This window comes from Chiloscyllium plagiosum, unplaced genomic scaffold (assembly GCF_037043375.1).
Source record: "Chiloscyllium plagiosum isolate Xiang-an unplaced genomic scaffold, Cpla_swu_hap1 HiC_scaffold_14, whole genome shotgun sequence".
Classification (NCBI taxonomy): domain Eukaryota; kingdom Metazoa; phylum Chordata; class Chondrichthyes; order Orectolobiformes; family Hemiscylliidae; genus Chiloscyllium; species Chiloscyllium plagiosum.
The window spans coordinates 2,095,811-2,115,452 of record NW_028270152.1 but is presented as its reverse complement, the minus strand read 5'-3'; the positions used below and the strand labels follow the sequence as shown (position 1 = coordinate 2,115,452).

The 19,642-nt window shown below is 42.6% G+C and overlaps 2 protein-coding genes across 6 annotated transcripts in view; one reads left to right on the top strand and one right to left on the bottom strand.

Moving 5' to 3' along the window:
- The window catches only part of LOC122561367 (musculoskeletal embryonic nuclear protein 1-like), a 173,752-nt gene that overhangs the window by 73,881 nt on the left and 80,229 nt on the right, over nucleotides 1–19,642 (top strand). The window lies entirely within an intron of this gene.
- rft1 (RFT1 homolog) overlaps nucleotides 1–19,642 on the bottom strand; it is a 101,304-nt gene that overhangs the window by 64,562 nt on the left and 17,100 nt on the right. For all 4 annotated transcript variants that reach the window (XR_015759355.1, XM_087994032.1, XM_043713123.2 and 1 more), the window contains 2 exons: nucleotides 8,992–9,181; nucleotides 3,656–3,757 (listed from right to left, as the gene is read on the bottom strand). Coding sequence is in view for 3 of the 4 variants with exons in the window: in XM_087994032.1 (XP_087850158.1) it covers nucleotides 3,656–3,757; nucleotides 8,992–9,181 (292 nt within the window). In the remaining variant the exon portion in view is untranslated. The remainder of the gene's footprint in view (nucleotides 1–3,655; nucleotides 3,758–8,991; nucleotides 9,182–19,642) is intronic.

Sequence of the window (19,642 nt, the reverse complement as noted above, 5' to 3'; positions counted from 1 at the left end):
CACCGTTTCCAGGGGGTGGGGGGGGCCACAAGAGATTCAAACAAGATTCACTAGACTGACCCCTAGGATGAAGAGGTTGACATCAAGAACACCTTGAACAGGTTAGATCTTTTTCAGTAGAGATTAGAAGAATGGGTTTATTGGGGTAGATGTTGAGAAGATATTTTCACTCATGGGGAAGTCTCTAATTCAGGGAGATAGTTACAGAATAAAAAGGGACTGATTAAAAATTGAAACGCAAGTGAATTTCTTCTCTCAAAGGGTAGTGAATTTCGAGAATTCTCTACTCCAGAGAGTTGCTGAGGCGAGATCACAAATAGTACTTCAAAAGGAGGGAGATAGACTTTTCAAATATGAAGAAGTTGAGGATGATGAGTACCTGGCACTACAAAGATAGCTGATCTGTCCCAGGTATCAACATGATGTTATTGAATGGTGGGGCAGGTTTAAAGGGCTGAATGGCTGATTCTAGTTCTTTTATTCTTGCGTTTTGGAGCAGAGATAATGTGAAACAGCTGCATCACTAGAGGGAGCCAGAAACTGGAACAAAAACATTCAAACCTGAGAAACGCAAAGTGACTTAACTGGATACACCGCACCCGGAAAAGCATCCAGGTACACCACATCATGAAAAACACGCAGACAAATTGCACCCAGAATAACAGGCGGATACACTGCAACCGGAAAAACTTCCGGATACACCCAAAACAGAAAAACAACCGAACACTCTACACCCAGAAAAACATCTGAATACACAACAATCAGAAAAGGACCCAGATACACTGCACCTGGAAGAGCATCCAGATACACTGCATAAGGAAAAACACGCAGACATACTACACCCAAAGTAATACTTGGATACATCACATCTGGAAAGCTTCTGGATACATCCAAAACAGAAAAACATCCAGGTATTCTGCACCCAGAAAAACATCCGGATGTGACAATGCTGCTCCTTTAACAAGGTTATGCTGTCCTTGGCTTTTTCTTCACAGAGGTCGTAAAAACAGCGATTCTGAAAGTCTGGGTTTAACTACTTCAGAATGCTTTCAAGTTTCTTAAAAAAAACACTTGTGCAATGAAAGGGGAGTGGCCATTCTCCCAGCTCAACTTCCCTCTGGTTTGGTTTGAGCAGTGTGACTGTTCACTGAAAGCAGTCAGTCAGTTTTGAAGCTGCTGGACCCAAAGAAGCAAGTCCATGCTGATCCTCCCTCTCTCTGGATTCTCTCCTGTAAGACACTGTCTTTGATTTTCCCTTTTTTGCCAAGGGCTGTTTATGGGATTGTTGCAAGTATTTAGAACAGCATCATTAAGTTAAGATTGGGGCAGCTGCATCACTCCTGGAATCTTCACTACACACCTGCTTAAAACAACCACCAAAGTTAGGGTCCGGGCTACTTTCTTGAAATGTTTTGATGGGGTCTGGCCTAGTCCATAACAAGGATACATTGCAAACGGAAAAACATGTGGATGAAAATGGAATAGTGTAGGATAGATAAGCTTCAGTTTGGTTCCACAGATTGACGCAACACCAAGAGCCGAAAGGTCTGTACTGAGCTGTAATGTTCTATGTTCTTAATACATGGATACACCACACCCAGAAAAACACCCCAAAAGAGAAAAAACACCCGGAAAAACAGCCAATACACCTCAAATGGAAAACACCCAGATACACCTCCCCCCCAGAAAAACAGCTGGATACTCCACATCCAGATACACTGCACCTGGAAAGACACCTGGATACGTTGCACCCAGAAAAACACCCAGAGCCACCACAACTGGGAAAACACTCATCAACACACAGATAGACTGCACCCGGAAAAATCTGGATACACCGCACCCAGAAAAGCACTCAGATATACTGCACCTGGAAAAACATCCGGATACACCAAAACCAGACAGACCACATCTAAATAAACACCAGATGCACCACAACTGATAAAATATTTGGACAAACACCCAGATGTTTCACAACCAGGAAAACACCGAAGTACACGGTGGCACAGTGGTTAGCACTGCTGCCTCATAGCGCCAGAGACCCGGGTTCAATTCCCGCCTCAGGCGACTGACTGTGTGGAGTTTGCACGTTCTCCCCGTGTCTGCGTGGGTTTCCTCCAGGTGCTCCGGTTTCCTCCCACCATCACAAAGATGTGCAGGGTCAGGTGAATTGGCCATGCTAAATTGCCTGTAGTGTTAGGCAAGGGGTAAATGTAGGGGTATGGGTGGGTTTCGCTTCGGCGGGTCGGTGTGGACTTGTTGGGCCGAAGGGCCTGTTTCCACACTGTAATCTAATCTAAATCTAAATCTACACTATACCCGAATGCACCGGAAAAACATCAGGATATACACCACAACCAGAAAAACACCTGGATACACTGCACCCAGAAGAACATTCGGATACATGGCACCGGAAAACACCTGATAACATCCATCTACATGCATCTGGAAAAACACTAAGATACATGGCACCAGGATACATCTGAATAAACATCAGGATACACTACACCTGAAAAAACACTAAATTGTTGTAATCTGGAATGCAAAGTAGATTCAATCGTAACTTGCGAAAGGTGAGCTTAGATAAATTATTTTATTCTTTCATGGGATTGGGCATTGCTGTCATTTGTTTCCTGCTCCCTTGAACTGAGTTCAAGGACAGTTGAGAGTTAATCACATCCCTATGGGTCTGAAGTCTCACGTAGGCCAGACCATGTAAGTATGACGGAATTCCTTCCCTGAAGATCATTAGCAAATCAGATGCGTTTCTATTATGACTGGCATTTGTTCATTGTCACCATGACTAAATTACCTTTCAATTCCAGATTTAGAATCTAAGAGCTAGGAGCAGGAGTAGACATTCTGCACCTCCAGCTTGCTCTAACATTCAATACAATCATGGATGATTGCATCTTTGCTTCAACATCACTTTCCTGTCTGCTCTCTATAACCCTTCAATCCATTACTAATTAAAAAATCAAATTTGTCTGTCTGTCTATCTCCTCAAATGTATCCAATGTCTCAACTGTCCACTCACTCTGGGGGAGTGAATTCCACAGATTCACGATCTTCTGAGTGAAGCAATTTCTTATCCCAAACCTATGGCCTCTTGTTCTAGATGGTGCCTTATATACCTATTTTGTCAACCTCCTTTACATCTTATACACCTCAATTCAATCTTCTCTCAATTTTCTAAAGTCCAGAAAATATAGGCCTAAACTACTTAATGTCTCTTTATAAGACAAATCCCTCATTTCTGAAATTAATCTAGTGACCGTTCTGAATTTATTAATTAAATTCAAATTACACCACCTGTCACGGTGGGATTTGAACCCATGTACCCAGAGAATTAGCTTAGACCTCAGTATTACTACTTCAATGATATTGTCACAATGCTCCATCACACTCTGGAAGGGAAACACTTGATGTGCTACGGGGAAGAGCAGGGTGTGTGAAACTAACTGTTGGTTACTGTCTACAACAGTACCACATTAATGAGCATTCTGTTCATCGAAACATTGGCCTTGAGGCAAACGCTTTAATCGTGGGGCAAGATTATCATACTATCATGGGTAAGTAACAGTCTACCCAAACAGCTTTCTTTTAACTCATTCTAGTTTCAGTGATCTGTATATTTAGACTCAATTTAAAAACCCACCTGAGCCACAGAGAAGATGTAGAGACCCCAGTGCGGTACGATTGTGATACACAGAACAGTCAGCACACACTTTGCAACAATAGCAAGACTCTCAGCAATCACCTGCAAAGTGAGAAACAGAAGTACAGACAAAGCATGAAAGCCAAGAAATTACAGACACTGACCCCTTCCCCCTCCCCCCTCCCCAGACCCGAAGGTCCACAAACCACAGAAATTTACCCTTCCCTCTAATACCTGAGGATCCACAAACCACAGATATTGACTTCCTCCCCAGGCAAGAGGAAGTGCAAAACACTAAGACAGAGCCTTATCCCAAACCTTATCTTTTTTCTTGCTCTCAGGATGTGGATATTGTCCAGATCATTAATGCATAATTCTGAACACTTGTGATCCCAACAATGACACCTGCGGAACAAAATGTCACCAGCTACCATCCTGAAAAAAGACCCTTTAATCCCCACTTTCTGCCTTCTGCCAGTTAGCCAATGCACTATCCATGCCAGAATAGTGGGGGACTCAGTGATGATGATGCCATTGACTATCAAAAGCCAATAGGTACTTTTGCTGGAAATGATCATTCACTGGCACCTGTGTCATGCAAATATTATTTGCCACTTATCAGCCCAAACCTGCATATTCTCCAGGTCTTGCTCAATATAGGGGCGGCACAGTGGCTCAGTAGTTAGGACTGCTGCCTCACAGCACCAGGGACGCGGGTTTGATTTCAGCCATGGGCAACTTTAAGTTCTTCAGTTTCCTCCTGCAGGTTAGGTGGAAGGGCCATGCTAAATTGCTCACAGTCTCCAAGGATGTGTAGGGTAGGTGGCCATGGGATATGCAAGGTTACAGAGGAAGGGTAGGTGGTGGGGCCGGATGGCCTGCTTCCACGCTGTAAGAATTCTATAGATATGGACTGCTCCACTATCAAAAGAATCACAAAGGGTGCTGAATATCAGTGAACATTTCTTTTTGTGACCTTTTGATGGAAGGACGGTAATTGATATTGGAAATGGGAGTCTCCTTCAAAACTGAAAAAGAATCATGGAAACATCGAACATAGGAACAGGAATATGCCTGTTGGCCCTACGAGCCTGCTCCACTATTTAACATGATCATGGCTGCATCCAACTCTGTACCCTTTTGCCACTTTCTCCCCCGATCCTTTGATCCTTTAAGAACTATACCTACATCTTTCTTCAAAGTCTTTTCTATTTTGGCCTCAACAATTTCTTGTGGCAGAGAATTCTCCAGGCGCACCACTCTCTGGGTGAAGAAATTCCTCCTCACCTCTGTCCTAAAAGGCCAACACCATAACTTTAGATTGTGACTCCTGTTTCTGGACTCCCTACTCATCGTAAACCTCCTTCCTCATATGCCTGGTCTAATTCTGTTAGCATTTTACAGGTTTGTAGGAGATCCTGCCTGCCCACCTATTATCTTCTGTATTATATACTTTACACAGAGGGTGGTAGGTGCCTGGAACGAGTTGTCAGCAGAGGTAGTAGAGGCAGGCACGGTAGATTAATTTAAGATACGACTGGACAGATGCACGAGTAGGTGGGGAGCAGAGGGATACAGATGCTAAGGAATTGGGCGACAGATTTAGACAGTGGATTTGGACCGGCTCAGGCTTGGAGGGCGGACGGGCCTGTTCCTGGGCTGTAAATTTTCTTTGTTCTTCTTAGTTCTTTATATCTTTCTTTCATTTCTATCTTTGTTTTCCTCACTTCTGTTTCCCCGATCGGGTTTCCAAACCACTGCCACGTGCTATAGATACCATAGTGCTAATGTCGTTTTACTCATAAGAGAGAAATGCAGTCTAATGCAGTGGTAACAGTGATATAATTAGGGCAACTGGTAGAATTTAAACTGAATCAATATATCTGGATTTGAAAGCAAGTCTCAGTAATGGTGACAATGACAGCTGCCACTGATTGCTGTACTTACAACTTCAGACCCACAGCAATATGGTTGAGTCTTAATTATCCTCTGAAGGGGCGAAAAAAGCCATTTACTTCAAGAGCAACTAAGGACATGCAGCACATGTTGTCTGTCCCACAAAAAGAATAAAGCAAAAATATCTAATAACTTGGTCAAACAGGAATCCTCTTCCTTATTCTTTCATAGAATGTGGGAAACAACACATTGCCCATTCCTAGTTTTCATGGAACTATGTGGATTTCTTGGCTATTTCAGAAGACAGTCAAAACTTATCTACACTGTAGTAGTCTGAGTCACATGTGGGCCAGATTACCTAAGAACAGTAGACTTCATTCACTAAAGAACAGTACTGAACCAGATGGCTTTTCTCCAATAATAAGTGATAGATTCCTGAGATTAGCTTTCCTTTTGAAATATATTAATCAAATTTAAATTCTACCATCTGCTTGGTGGAATTCAAACTTGTGTCCCCAGAACCTTGAAATGACTAATCCAGTAACATTGTCATTATGCCAATGTCACCCCCAAAAATGCATGCTGACTTGTTCTAATAATACTACGCTTTACTAAGTGCACTGTTAAGACTTCCTTATGAGCATCAACTACCACAAAATGACATGACCTTCTCTCACTAATATCTCTACATACAAATGAGGAAGGACACCACTTCTACTGGTACAACACATCCATCCTAGGACAAGCCAAACAGAGACACACACGAGAATTCCTAGAAGCATGGCAGTCCAACCGGAACTCTATCAATAAGCACATTGACTTGGACCCGATTAACCACCTCCTGAGAAAAAGAACGGGAAATGACATAACTAAAGGAAATGGCATTGCCGCAGGAAATGACATCACCAACCTAAAGATATAAATAGAAAGCAGGAATCATTAGCAATGCTTCGTCCGGAGGCACACTGAATACCTAGTATGGTGAAGAAATGTCTGAAAATGAATCTTCCAGCTCAGCGAGAAAACCTACATTCAGAAACTCAACCTGAGCTACAAATCTTCTTAAGACTTGCTTCCTTTTTAACAATTTCCAACACTTTCAAGATGACTGATAGTAGTGACCTTTTTTGTAGATTGTTCTCTTCCTTTTTTGAATAGTGGTAACATTTGTGAGTTCCAATTCAGAATCTAAGGAAGTATACACTCCATCTCTGTATATATCTCTTTTACAATAATAGGACACAGGCCAGTATGAACTGTCCAATTTTAGTCCCTTGAATTTCTCCAGTACTTTTTACTCTGTTGATATTAATTATCCAGAGAACCGACTCGTGTGGTGACCCATAAGAAGTGGCAAATGGAATTTAATGCAGAAAAGTGTGAGGTGATTCACTTTGGAAGGAGTAACAGGAATACAGAGTACTGGGCTAATGATAAGATTCTTGACAGACAGATCTCTGCTCATCCAAGGAACAGGAGAATCGATGTTTCGGGCATAAGCCCTTCTTCTTATGCCCGAAACATCGATTCTCCTGCTCCTTGGATGCTGCCTGACCTGCTGCGCTTTTCCAGCAACACATTTTCAGCTCTGATCTCCAGCATCTGCAGTCCTCACTTTCTCTCAAAGATCTCTGCTCATCCACATTCTTTACTCTGAGAATAGTAGGAGCATGGAACGCACTGCCTGCAACAGCAGTAAACTCAGTAACTTTAAGGACATTTAAATGGTCATTGGATAAACAAATGGATGAAAATGGAACAGTGTAGGGTAGATGGGCTTCAGATTAGTTCCACAAGTCAGCGCAACATCGAAGGCTGAAGAGCCTGTACTGCACTGTAATGTTCTATCTTGGTATCCATGTGCATAGACCCCTGAAAGTTGCCACCCAGGTTGATAGGTTGTTAAGGTGGCGTATGGTGTGTTATCTTTTATTTGTAGAGGATTGAGTTTCAGAACGGTGGCACAGTGGTTAGCACTGCTGCCTGCCTCACAGCGCCAGAGACCCGGGTCCAATTCCAGCCTCAGGCGACTGTGGGGAGTTTGCACATTCTCCCCGTGTCTGTGTGGGTTTCCTCCGGTTCCATTCCACAGTCCAAAAATGTGCAGGTTAGGTGAATTGGCCATGCTAAATTGCCTGTAGTGTTACGCGAAGGGTAAATGTAGGGAAAAGGGTCTGGGTGGGTTACGCTTCGGCGGGTCAGTATGGACATGTTGGGCTGAAGGGTCTGTTTCCACACTAAGTAATCTAATCTAACCATGAGATCATGTTGCAGCTATAGAAAACTCTGGTGCAGCTGCACTTGGAAGTATTGCGTACAGTTCTGGTTGCCACATTTTAGGAAGGTTGTGAAAGCATTGGAAAGGATGCAGAGGAGATTTACCAGGATGTTGCTTAGTATGGAGGGATGGTCTTACGAGGAAAGGTTGAGGGACTTGAGACTGTTTTCATAAGAAAGAAGGTTGAGAGGTGACTTAGTAGAGACATACAAGATGATCAGAGGATTTGATAGGATGGACAGTGACCGCCTTTTTCCTCAGATGGTGATGGATAGCACAAGGGGACATAGCTTTAAATTGAGGGGTGACAGATATCGGACAGATGTCAGAGGTAGGTTCTTTACTCAGAGTAGTAAGGGAGTGCAATGCCCTGTTTGCAACAGTAGTGGACTCGCCAACTGTAAGGACATTTAAATGGTCATTGGATGAATATATGAATGATAATGGAATAGTATAGATTAGATGGGCTTCAGATTGGTTTCACAGGCTGGCGCAATATCGACAGCCAAAGGGCCTGTACTGCGCTGTAATGTTCTATGTTCTATCCAAGGTCAGGGAACTGCAACTCCTAGCCAACTGAGACCTGTCGTCAAGGAATTGACTAATCCCCCACCACCTCCTAACCCAACTTACATAATACAATGCAAGGGAAACATTCCCAGGTACAAGTCTCCAACTTATTATATAATCAGTGTGTTTGCTTTGGAAATAATTACATCAACCCACAACTAGAGAAAGCAAATGAATTACATGTAAATTCATATAGAACCAGCTCCAACCTGAGACATCAATGATATCCTGATCAACTGACCAATGGTTCTCATAAATTATCCATAGCCTGTGCAGCTATGAAGTGCTTGTTTGAATTGACAAAGATCAGCCAGGTTTCCTGCACTTTGTCATTATTGAAAGACCGTTGTAGATGTAGAAATTAGGTCAGGCAGGATCAGGCTTGGTTGTGCTGCCACCCGGGGTAAAAAAGTGCCAATGCTCACTGACTAGCACCACACAAAACCAGCAGCCACATGGGCAGAGCAACCAAGCTGTCAGCCAATCAGGTTCAAGACCAGCAACTTCAGGGGAAGAGAATCTTGGAAAAATAAAAATATGAAACAAAAGTTTTTAAGATCCACAAGTCAGTCACAATTTATGAACTACTCACCTTTAGCCTCACCAACATATGCACCTGTGCCAGGATCCACAACGGCTCAGAGAGGAGTTCTACTATAGCAGAGAGGCCGAACGCTGCCACGCCAACTTCATAATGAGGTATTAGAGCTGGGTCTGGGGTTGTTACTAAATGGAGCCAAACCCAACCCAAAAGTAATGACCAGAGCACTCCAAGTGGAACACTGAAATAAAGAGCAAGCACAAAATCATTACTACAAACTATCAATGGGTTGCTTCAGGGTGGTACAATAGTTCTTTGTCCTCATTGATCTGATCCTCATTTCCACGCCAATCTGAAGTTTACATGATTTCAGTTTGTGAAATAAACTGGAGAACAGACGGAGCTAGTCAACTGGATACAAAATTGGCTTAAAGATAGAAGGCGGATGATGGCGGTAAAGTATTGGTTTTCGGACTGGAGGCCTATGACCAGCAGTGTCCTGCTGGGTCCAGTGGCTTTTCATCATTTATATAAATGATTTGGATGTGAATATAGGAGGTATGGTTAATAAGTTTGCAGATGACACCAAAGTTGGTGCGGTGGACAGTGAAGAAAGTTATCTCAGAATACAACAGAACCTCGATCAGATGGGCCAATAAGCCAAAGAGTAGCAGATGGAGTTTAATTTAGATAAATATGAAATGTTGCATTTTGATAAGACTAATCAGGGCAGGACTTGTACAGCTAATTGTAGGAACCATTACAGCTGGGTAGTGTTGCTGAACAAAGAGACCGATTGATGCAGGTAAATAATTATTTGAAAATGGAGTTGCAGGTGGACAGGTTGGTGAAGAAGGTATTTGGCCCACTGGCCTTCAATGGTCAGTGTATTGAGTAGAGGAGTTGGGACATCATGCTGCAGCTGTACTGGACATTGACCACTGTGTTCAATTCTGGTCTCCCTGCTCACGTTATTAAACTTGAAAGCATTCAGCAAAGATTTGCAAGGATGTTACTGTGATTGGAGGATTTAAGACATAGGGAGAGGCCAAATAGGCTGGGGCTTTTTAATCTCTGGAGTGTCAGAGGCTTATAGAGGTTTTTAAAATCATGAGGATTATAAACAGGGTGAACAGCCAAGGGCTTTTTCCCAGGGCGGGGAGTCCAAAACTAGAAGGCATAACTTTAAGGTGAGGAGTGGGGTGGGGAGGGGAATTTAAAAGGGACCTGAGGAGCAGTTTTACATGCAGAGAGTGGTACATGTATAGAGTGACCTAGCAGAGATGGCTTTGGAGGTGAGTACAAATAAAACATTTAAAAGGCATCCGGAATGGGTACATGAATAGAAAGGGTTTAGAGGGACATAGGTCAAATGCGGGCAGATGGACTAGATCAGTTTATGATATCTGGCTGGCATGGACAAGTTGGACTGAAGGATCTGCTTCCAATAGACAACAGCTGCAAGAGTAGGCCTTCGGCCCTTCAAGCCAGCACCACCATTCATTATGATCATGGCTGATCATCCACAATCAGTATCCTGTTCCAGCCTTATCTCCATAGCCCTTGGTTCCACTATCTTTAAGAGCTCTATCCATCTCTTTCTTGAAAGTATCCGGAGACTTAACCTCCACTGCCTTCTGGGGCAGAACATTCCATATATCCACCACTCTCTGGGTGAAGAAGTTTCTCTTCAACTCTATTCTAAATGGCTTACCCCTTATTTTTAAACTGTGTCCTCTGGTTTGGGACTCACCCATCAGCGGAAAAATGCTTCCTGCCTCCAGAGTGTCCAATTCTTTAATAATCTTATACGCCTCAATCGATCCCCTTCATGCTTCTAAACTCAAGTACATACAATCCCAGTTGCTCCAATCTTTCAACAGATGATAGTCCCGCCATTCCGGCAATTGACCTAGTGAACCTACGCTGCACTTCCTCAATAGCCAGAATGTCCTTCCTCAAATTTGGAGACCAAAACTGCACACATTACTCTAGGTGCGGTCTCACCAGGGCCCTGTACAGCTGCAGAAGGACCTCTTTGCTCCTATATTCAATTCCTCTTGTTATGAAGGCCAGCATGCCATTAGCTTTCTTCATGGCCTGCTGTACTTGCATGCTTGCTTTCATTGACTGATGTACAAGAATACCTAGATCTCATTGTACTTCCCCTTTACCTAACTTGACTCCATTCAGATAATAGGCAAAAGTGAGGACTGCAGATGCTGGAAATCAGAGTCTAGATTTGACGCTGGAAAAGCGCAGCAGGTCAGGCAGCATCCAAGGAGCAGGAAAATCCATTTAAATAGTAATCTGCCTTCCTGTTCTTGCCAAAGTGGATAACCACACATTTATCCACATTAAACTGCATCTGCCATGCATCCGTCCACTCACCTCGCCTGTCCAAGTCACCCTGTATTCTCATAACATCGTCCTTACATTTCACCCTACCACCCAGCTTTGTGTCATCAGCAAATTTGCTAATATTACTTTTAATGCCTTCATCTATATCATTAATGTATATTGTAAACAGCTGCGGTCCCAGCACCGAACCTTGTGGTACACCACTGGTCACCGCCTGCCATTCCGAAAGATAACCGTTTATCACTAATCTTTGCCTACTGACAGCCAGCCAATTTTCAATCCAAGTCAGTATTTTGCCCTCAATACCATGTGCCCTAATTTTGCTCATTAATCTCCTATGTGGGACTTTATCAAAGGCTTTCTGAAAGTCCAGGTAAACTACATCCACTGGTTCTCCCTTGTCCATCTTCATAGTTACATCCTGAAAAGATTCAAGAAGATTATTCAAGCATGATTTCCCCTTTTAAAATCCATGCTGACTCTGACCTATCCTGTTACTGATATCCAAATGAGTCGTAATTTCATCTTTTATAATTGACTCCAGCATCTTTCCCACCACTGATGCCAGGCTAACCGGTCTATAATTCCCTGTTTTCTCTCTCCCTCCCTTCTTGAAAGTGGGACATTAGTCACCCTCCAATCTGCAGAACTGATCCTGAATCGATAGAACATTGGAAAATGATTACCAATGTGTCTATGATTTCTAGAGCCACCTTCTTAAGTAGTCTGGGATGCAGACCACCAGGTCCAGGGGACTTATCAGCTTTCAGACCTAACAGTCCATCCAACACCATTTCCTGCCTAATATAAATTCCATGCTGTATAACTCTATAACTCTTCACAGTTCTTACATAATGAGTCCAGTGAACAACTGCTCAGAATTTGACATTTATTGATTTTTTTTTGGTCTTAATTTGATTTCATAGATTTTACTGTAGTGCACACTTATTATACTATACAACCTACAATAGGCTAAATAATTGCAACAATGGCAGAAGAGCAGCGAAGATTGTGAGGCCCTTATCATAATGATAGCAAGGTGGTTCAGTGGTTAGCACTGCCGCCTCACAGTGCCAGGGATCTGGTTTTGATTCCAGCCTTGGGTGACTGCCTATATGGAGTTTGCAATGTTCTCCCTGTGCTTGTGTGGGTTTCCTCCCACAATCTAAAGATGTGCAGGCTAGGTGGGTTAGCCATGGTAACAGAATTGTGTCGGAAGGTGGGGGGTAAAGGGAGGCAGAAGGATGGGGAGGGAAATGGAGGAATGCTCTTCAGAGGGTTGGTGCAGACTTCAATGGACCAAGTCTACACTGTAGGGAACCTATGATACTTCTATGATTCAATGGTGATGGTACATTAAAACCTTGTGCAAGGATTAACAGTAGGACTGGATAAACTTCTAGAAAAGGGAAGCAACCAGTAGTTATGGTTCAACTGTGAACCAACAACATAGGGAGATGCTTGGAGATGCAGACTTAGTTTCATGCTTTAGAGAGTAGGTGGAACACAGGATCCCCAAGGCAGTAATCTCAGAAATACTACGTGTGTGACGAGCTTCACAATTTAAGCAAGTCAGATCAGGGAGGTAAATGTATGGTTGAGGGATGTTGTAGAAGGAAGTTGTTCAGAAGAGAGGGGTTTCACCTGAACAGAAAAAGACCTGACCTCCTGGCTGAGTGCATAAATCGTACAGTGCAGGTGGAGTTAAAAATGTAAGGCAGAGGGCAAATGAGACAAGACGGGGTACAGGGAAAAAGAAGTGAGGGAAGGCATAAGTGTTAACAGTGAACACGAAGAGGTCACCTTCCAAAGGACACAATGAACAAAACTGGGGAACTGGAAGCAGAAACTGCTCTAGGGAGGTATACATAGTAGCATTGACAGAAACGTGGCTCAAGCCTGAACAGGACTGAATATTTAACAGGAGAAAGTGAGGACTGCAGAAGCTGGAGATCAGAGCTGAAAATTTGTTGCTGGAAAAGCGCAGCAGGTCAGGCAGCATCCAAGGAACAGGAGAATCGACGTTTCGGGCATAAGCCCTTCTTCAGGATATTTAACATCCTAGGTTATAAGGCTTTTTGTAGACACAGAGTTGGTAAAGAGAGAGGAAGTGCAGTAATCTTGGTCAAAGTTAGTATTATTACCCTTGAATGGAGATGCAGTTCCTGAATTAGAATCTACATGGTTGGAGGAGAGAAACAGGAAAGGAGTGGTGACCTTGTTGGGTATTTATTATAACCTTCCAAATTGTGGGATGGAAGTAGAAGAGACCATATGTAGGCAGATTATGGAAATCTGCAGGACAAGCTGGGTTGTGATAACTGGTGATTTCAATTATATCTTAGGGTACCCTGGAATAAAGTTAGTGTTTGGGGCAAGGAAGGAGAGAAATTCTTGCAATGTGTGCAGAAGAACTCTCTGTAATAGTATATTTCCCATCCTACCAGGCAGGGAGCTGTGCTGGCAGGAAAGAAGGTAGGTCAAGTGGAAGATATCAGAGGAGCATTTTGAAAATAGCAATCATAATATTAAATTGTAAAAGGATAAAAATTAGTCAATGACTAAGATCCCAGACTTGAAAAGGGCAGAGTTTAGGGGTCAAAAAGTTGAACTGGAGCACGTTGATTGGAAATGCATTTTGGTGGATAAAACAATAGCTGAAAATGGGGGTATTTAAAAAAAATGAACAGGGTGCAAGTTAGGTATATACCCATGGGAAATAAATACAAGGTACCCAATGCTACAGTACCCTAAATGTCTAAGGATATGAGGAGGAGGTAAGGAGGGAGAAGTAGGCATATGATGCATACTGGAATAAAAATAGCAACAGAAGTTAGGAAGAGTATCTCAAATACAGAGAAGAGGCTAAGGCTGGAATAAGGAAGGCTAAGAGAAGGCATGAGGTGGCAGGCTCCACTAAAACAGCAAAATATTCTTCAAACACATTGATAGTAAAAGATTAGTGAAGGATAGAGTGGCCCATAAGGAACAAGCAAGGTAAACTGCTCACTGAAACAAAGGGTATGGTTGAGGTATTAAATTAGTGCTTTGCTTCTGTCTTTTCCAAATTAGAAAATGGTGACAATGGCCCAGTTGAAAACATGAGGGTTGAGCAACTGAGCAGTATAGTGATTAAAAATAAAAGGTGCTAAAAAGGCTGGTGACAGTCCATGTACAGAAGTCACCAGCCCTGACTGTAAACATCCTAGATTGCTGAAAAAGTTAAGGAAGCAGTCCGCAGAGCCGTTGATAAAAAGGATTTCAGACTTCTCTGAACATAGATTAGTCCTGGGGTACAGGAGTTTCCAAATATGACGCCATTGTTTAGAAAGGGGCAAACGTAACCCAGGAAATGACAGAACCGTCAGCTGACATTAATAGGGTGAAAACTGATGGAGATTATAATATGGGTTCAGGTAAATATACACTTAGAGAAAAATAAGTTAATACTAGACAGTCAACATGGCTTTGTCAAGGTCAGATCCTGTCTTGACAAATTTCATCGAGTTCTCTGATAAGGTAACACAGGCAGTGAATGGAGGATAGTGCTGCAGATGTTGTATATTTAGACTTCTGAAAGCATTTGATATGGTGCCAAGTTTTAAGGTTGGTTAGCAAATTAGAAATGTTTGGGACTGATGTGTCCTTGGCAGCATGGACTAAAAGTTGACAAAAAATAGGAAACAGAGGGTAGGTATAGATGGGCATTTCTCAGATTGGAGACAAGTTGAAAGTGATGTTCCCCAGGGATCAATGTTGGGACCCTTCCTTTTCTAATTTACATGAATGATTTGGAGATGGAGTGCAAAACCTCTAAATGTGCAGATAACACTAAGCTAGGGAGAATAGTGGGTTTTGAGAAGATTTGTAGCTCAGATTGAGGTTCTGGATGTAGGTTTGCTCACTGAACTGGAAGGTTCATTTCCAGACATTTCATCACCTTACTAGATAACATCTTCAGTGGGCCTCCAGGTGAAGCACTGTTGATAATTCCTGCATTCTATTTATAGGTTTGGGTTTCCTTGGGTTGGTGATGTCATTTTCTATTGTGATGTCATTTCCTGTTTTTCTCAGTGGGGTGGTAGATGGGGTCTAATTCGATGTGTTTTTTGATAGATGCAGGCTCAACGTTACAACTTTGAAGGGCATATAAGAGCAGAGAGACCTTGTGGTTCACATACATAATTCTCTGAAGATGGCCAGACATGTTGAAATAGTTGTTAAGAAGGCTTACAAGATTCTTGGGTTTATAAATAGATGTTAAAGTATAAAAGCAAGGAAGTCATAGAGATGCACAGCACAGAAACAGACCCTTAGTCCAACTCATCCATGCTGACCAGATTCCTAAACTAATAGGACATAGAACATAGAAAAGTACAGCACAGAACACACCCTTTGGGCCACGATGTTGTGCTGAGGATTATTTCTAATCTAAAATAAAATAATCTAACCTACGCACCCCTCAATTCACTGCTGTCCGTGTGCATGTCTAGCAAATGGTCCTATCTAGTCCTATTTGGCAGAACTTGGCCCATATCCCTCTAAATCCTTCCTATTCATATACCCATCCAGATGCCTTTTTAAATGTAATTGTACCAAATTCCACCACTTCCTCTAACAGCTCATTCCATACATTCACCACCCTCTGTGAAAAAGTTGCCTCTTAGGTCCTTTTAATTTTTTCCTCTCTCACCCTAAGTTTATGCTCTCTAGTTCTAGGCATTGCCACCCAGAGAAAAGACCTTGTCTATTTACCCGATCCATGCCTCTCATGACATTATAAACCTCTAAGTTCACTCCTCCACTTCTGACACTCCAGGGAAAGCAGCCCCACCTGTTCAACCTCTCCCTATCGCTCAAACCCTTCACTCCTGTTAACATTGTTGTAAACCTTTCCTGAATCCTTTCAAGTTTCATAACATCCTTCCAATTGGTGGGAAACCAGAACTGCACGCAATATTCCAAAAATGGCCAAACCAATTTCCTGTACAGCTGTAACATGACCTCCCAGCATCTTTACTCGATGCTCTGACCAATAAAGCAAAGCATACCAAATGCCTTCTTCACTATCTTACCTACGTACTACTCCACTTTCAAGGGACTATGAACCTGCAGTCCAAGGTCTCTTTGTTCAGCGACACTCCCCAGGTCCTTACCACTAAGTGTATAAGTCCTGCCCTAACTTGCCTTTCCAAAATACAGTACCTCACACTTATGCAAATTAAATTCCATCTGCCACTCCTCAGCCCACTGCCCCATCTGATCATCCCGCTGTACTCTGAGATAATCTTCTTTGCTGTCCACTACACCTTTGCAGTGTCACCTGCAAACTTACTAACCATAGCCCCTATGTTCACATCCAAATAATTTATATAAATGACGAAAAGCAGTGGACGCAGCACCAATCTTTGTGGCACACTGCTGGTCAAAGGCCTCCAGTCTGAAAGGCAACCCTCCATCACCACCACCTCTGTCTTCTATCTTCAAGCCAGCTCTTTGTCCAAATAGCTAGTTCTTCCTGTATTCCATGTGATCCATAAGTTTACAGTCTTTCAAAACAGTAGACTTTGGGTTTCTGATATCTCACCATTTTAGCTTTTGTTTTCTTTATTCTGTCATTGAATGTGGGCCTTACTTTGCCCATCACAAATTTCCCTTGACCCAAGAGTCTTGCTTGGCCATTTAAAAAGGCTATTAAGAGTTAATCACAATGCTATGTGCCTGAAGTCATATGTAGGCCAGACCAGGTAACAGTGACAGATTTTCTTTGAAAGGACATTAGTGAACCAGATGGTTTTTGTGTGAGAATCGTTAATAATTTCATGGTTACTATCACTTTCAATTACAGATTTGTTAATTGACTTATTGCCACTCTGCATACAAGAACTTTCGAACCCTCAACATCAACCCTCACTCTTTCTGTCCTCATATTTACATTCCATCTCTGCACATCCATCCAACCCTCACACACCTCTCTCCCCCTCACCTTTTACAACCTTTAACCTAACACTTGGAATGCACAGCAGCTCAATTCCCTATATCCAGGATCCCCACCCATGTACGCAGTTCACCACATGCAAGTGCAGCATTCAGACTCCCATCATCAGAGCAAACACAGTACTAATGTGTTTCAGGCATCATGCTCTGTGCTAAGGAAAGTTATGTAATTTATTTGTATTAATACAATGTTCTTTTGAATGTTTGGATTCCAAATCTGTGGCATTTGGTGTTGGTCTATTTTGTGTTCAAGGGGTTTAATAATTAACTAGATCAGTCTTCTTGGAACTATGACTTTAAATCAGTGCATATCAGAGAGCAGCATGGAAACCTCCTGGAAAGTTAATGGAAGCTTGTTTAGATTGTGGGATTTTATGACAAGAGAAGAGAAAACATTAAGTTTGGGAATAAAACAACTTGCATCTTCCAGTTATCACCCACAATTGGAAAGATAGCATTAAGATGGGAGGCAATGGCCTAGTGTTATTATCACTGGACTGTTAATCCACAGACCCAGGTAATGCTCCGGGGACCTGGGTTCGAATCGTGCCATGGCAGATGGTTAAAGACAAATAAAACTGCAGATGCTATAATCCAAGGCAAACAAGCAGATGGATGGAAGAGCACAGCAAGCCAGGCAGCATCAGGAGGTGGAGAAATCGACGTTTCAGGTGTAACCCTTCTTCATAATTGGGCAGATGGTGACATTTGAATTCAATACATATCTGGAATTAAACAGCCTAATGATGACCATGAATCACTGTCGATTATCATAAGAACTCATCTCGTTCACTAACGTCCCTTAGGGAAAGAAATCTGTCATGTTTACCTGGTCTAGCCTACGTGTGACTCCAGACCCACAGGAATGTGGTTGACTCGGAACTGCCCTCTGGGAATTTGGGAATCAGCTATGAGGGTCAGTATTGGGATGAAGGAATTCCATTGTTAGGTGTAAAATTGCAGCAGATTAGGTCACTCCAGCCGGATCAGGACATTCCAGCCGGAGCTCGTCCACTCTTTCTCTTCTTTTCTTCCCTTTCTTATCACCCCCTTAGTGTTTTTTCCCTTCTCTCCCAGCCTCTAGCGATGACTCCCGGCTTCCAATGACTTGCAACCTCCAAGCCTGGCACGGTAGCTTCCTAATGTGGCGTGGCAACTTCCCAGCTTTGCACAGCAGTCTCCCAGCATGGGATCTCCCAGCCTGGCATAGCAGCTCCCCATATCATGCATGACAATGGCAACCTCCCAGCCTGGTACAGTGTCTTCCCGTAGCGGCCTCCCGGCCCGGCATCCTCCTTGTCTGGCATGGCAGAATGAAGCAATCTCCCAGCCTCATGATCCTCAGGTGAAGTCCGACGCGGTCTGGAGCCAAGACCCAGTGCAGATTGGAGGCTAGGTACCAGTGTGGTCTAGGTTGGAAGACTGTGGTTCTGAACTTTTATTTCTGCAATGCTGGACATTTTATTTCTCTATTCTCTAAGATCTGTAACTAAACAAGCTATACCTAGAGTACCTTTGTACCTGAGATGGCTGTAAGTGGCAATGTATGAAATTTTCACTGCACTCTGAGTACACGTGACAATAAAGTTTAATTCTAATTCTATGACTGTTTGCTATTAGGGGTGCTTCTAATGAGGCTACAGCATTCAGTCTTTTTGAGTGATACTCTCAAAGAGTTGAGAGGACTACTTAAATTGATTTTTAAAATAAGATAAGCCAGAACTTAGAGATTATACCTCCAGTCTGGGTTTTTAATTTCAGAGAAAACTAAACAACTTACGTGAATTGACCAAGAAGCATTCAAAAGAGTTCTCGACAAACAGTGAAAACTTGAGCAGATTAAAAAGCTAAAATTTTGTTGCTGGAGACAAAGTGTTTGTATTGTTACCTGTCTCTGAGAAACCATTAAAAACAATGTTCACTGGACCTTATCAAATCAAAAAGAAATTCAATATGGAAATTATGTAGAAAATAATCTAGACAGGAGGAAAAAGGATCAGTGAATGTGTCATCATAATATTCTAACTAAATATTATAAGCATGAAAGTCAGGAGAAAACTGTATTTAGAATAGCAGACCAACAGGAATTAAAATTAAAATGTCAGAACAATTAGAGAATGAATTTGGATTAGTGGTGCTGGAAGAGCACAGCAGTTCAGGCAGCATCCGAGGAGCAGTAAAATCGACGTTTCGGGCAAAAGCCCTTCATCAGGAATAAAGGCAGACAGCCTGAAGCGTGGAGAGATAAGCTAGAGGAGGATGGGAGTGGGGAGAAAGTAGCATCGAGTACAATAGGTGAGTGGGGGAGGGGATGAAGGTGATAGGTCAGGGAGGAGGGTGGAGT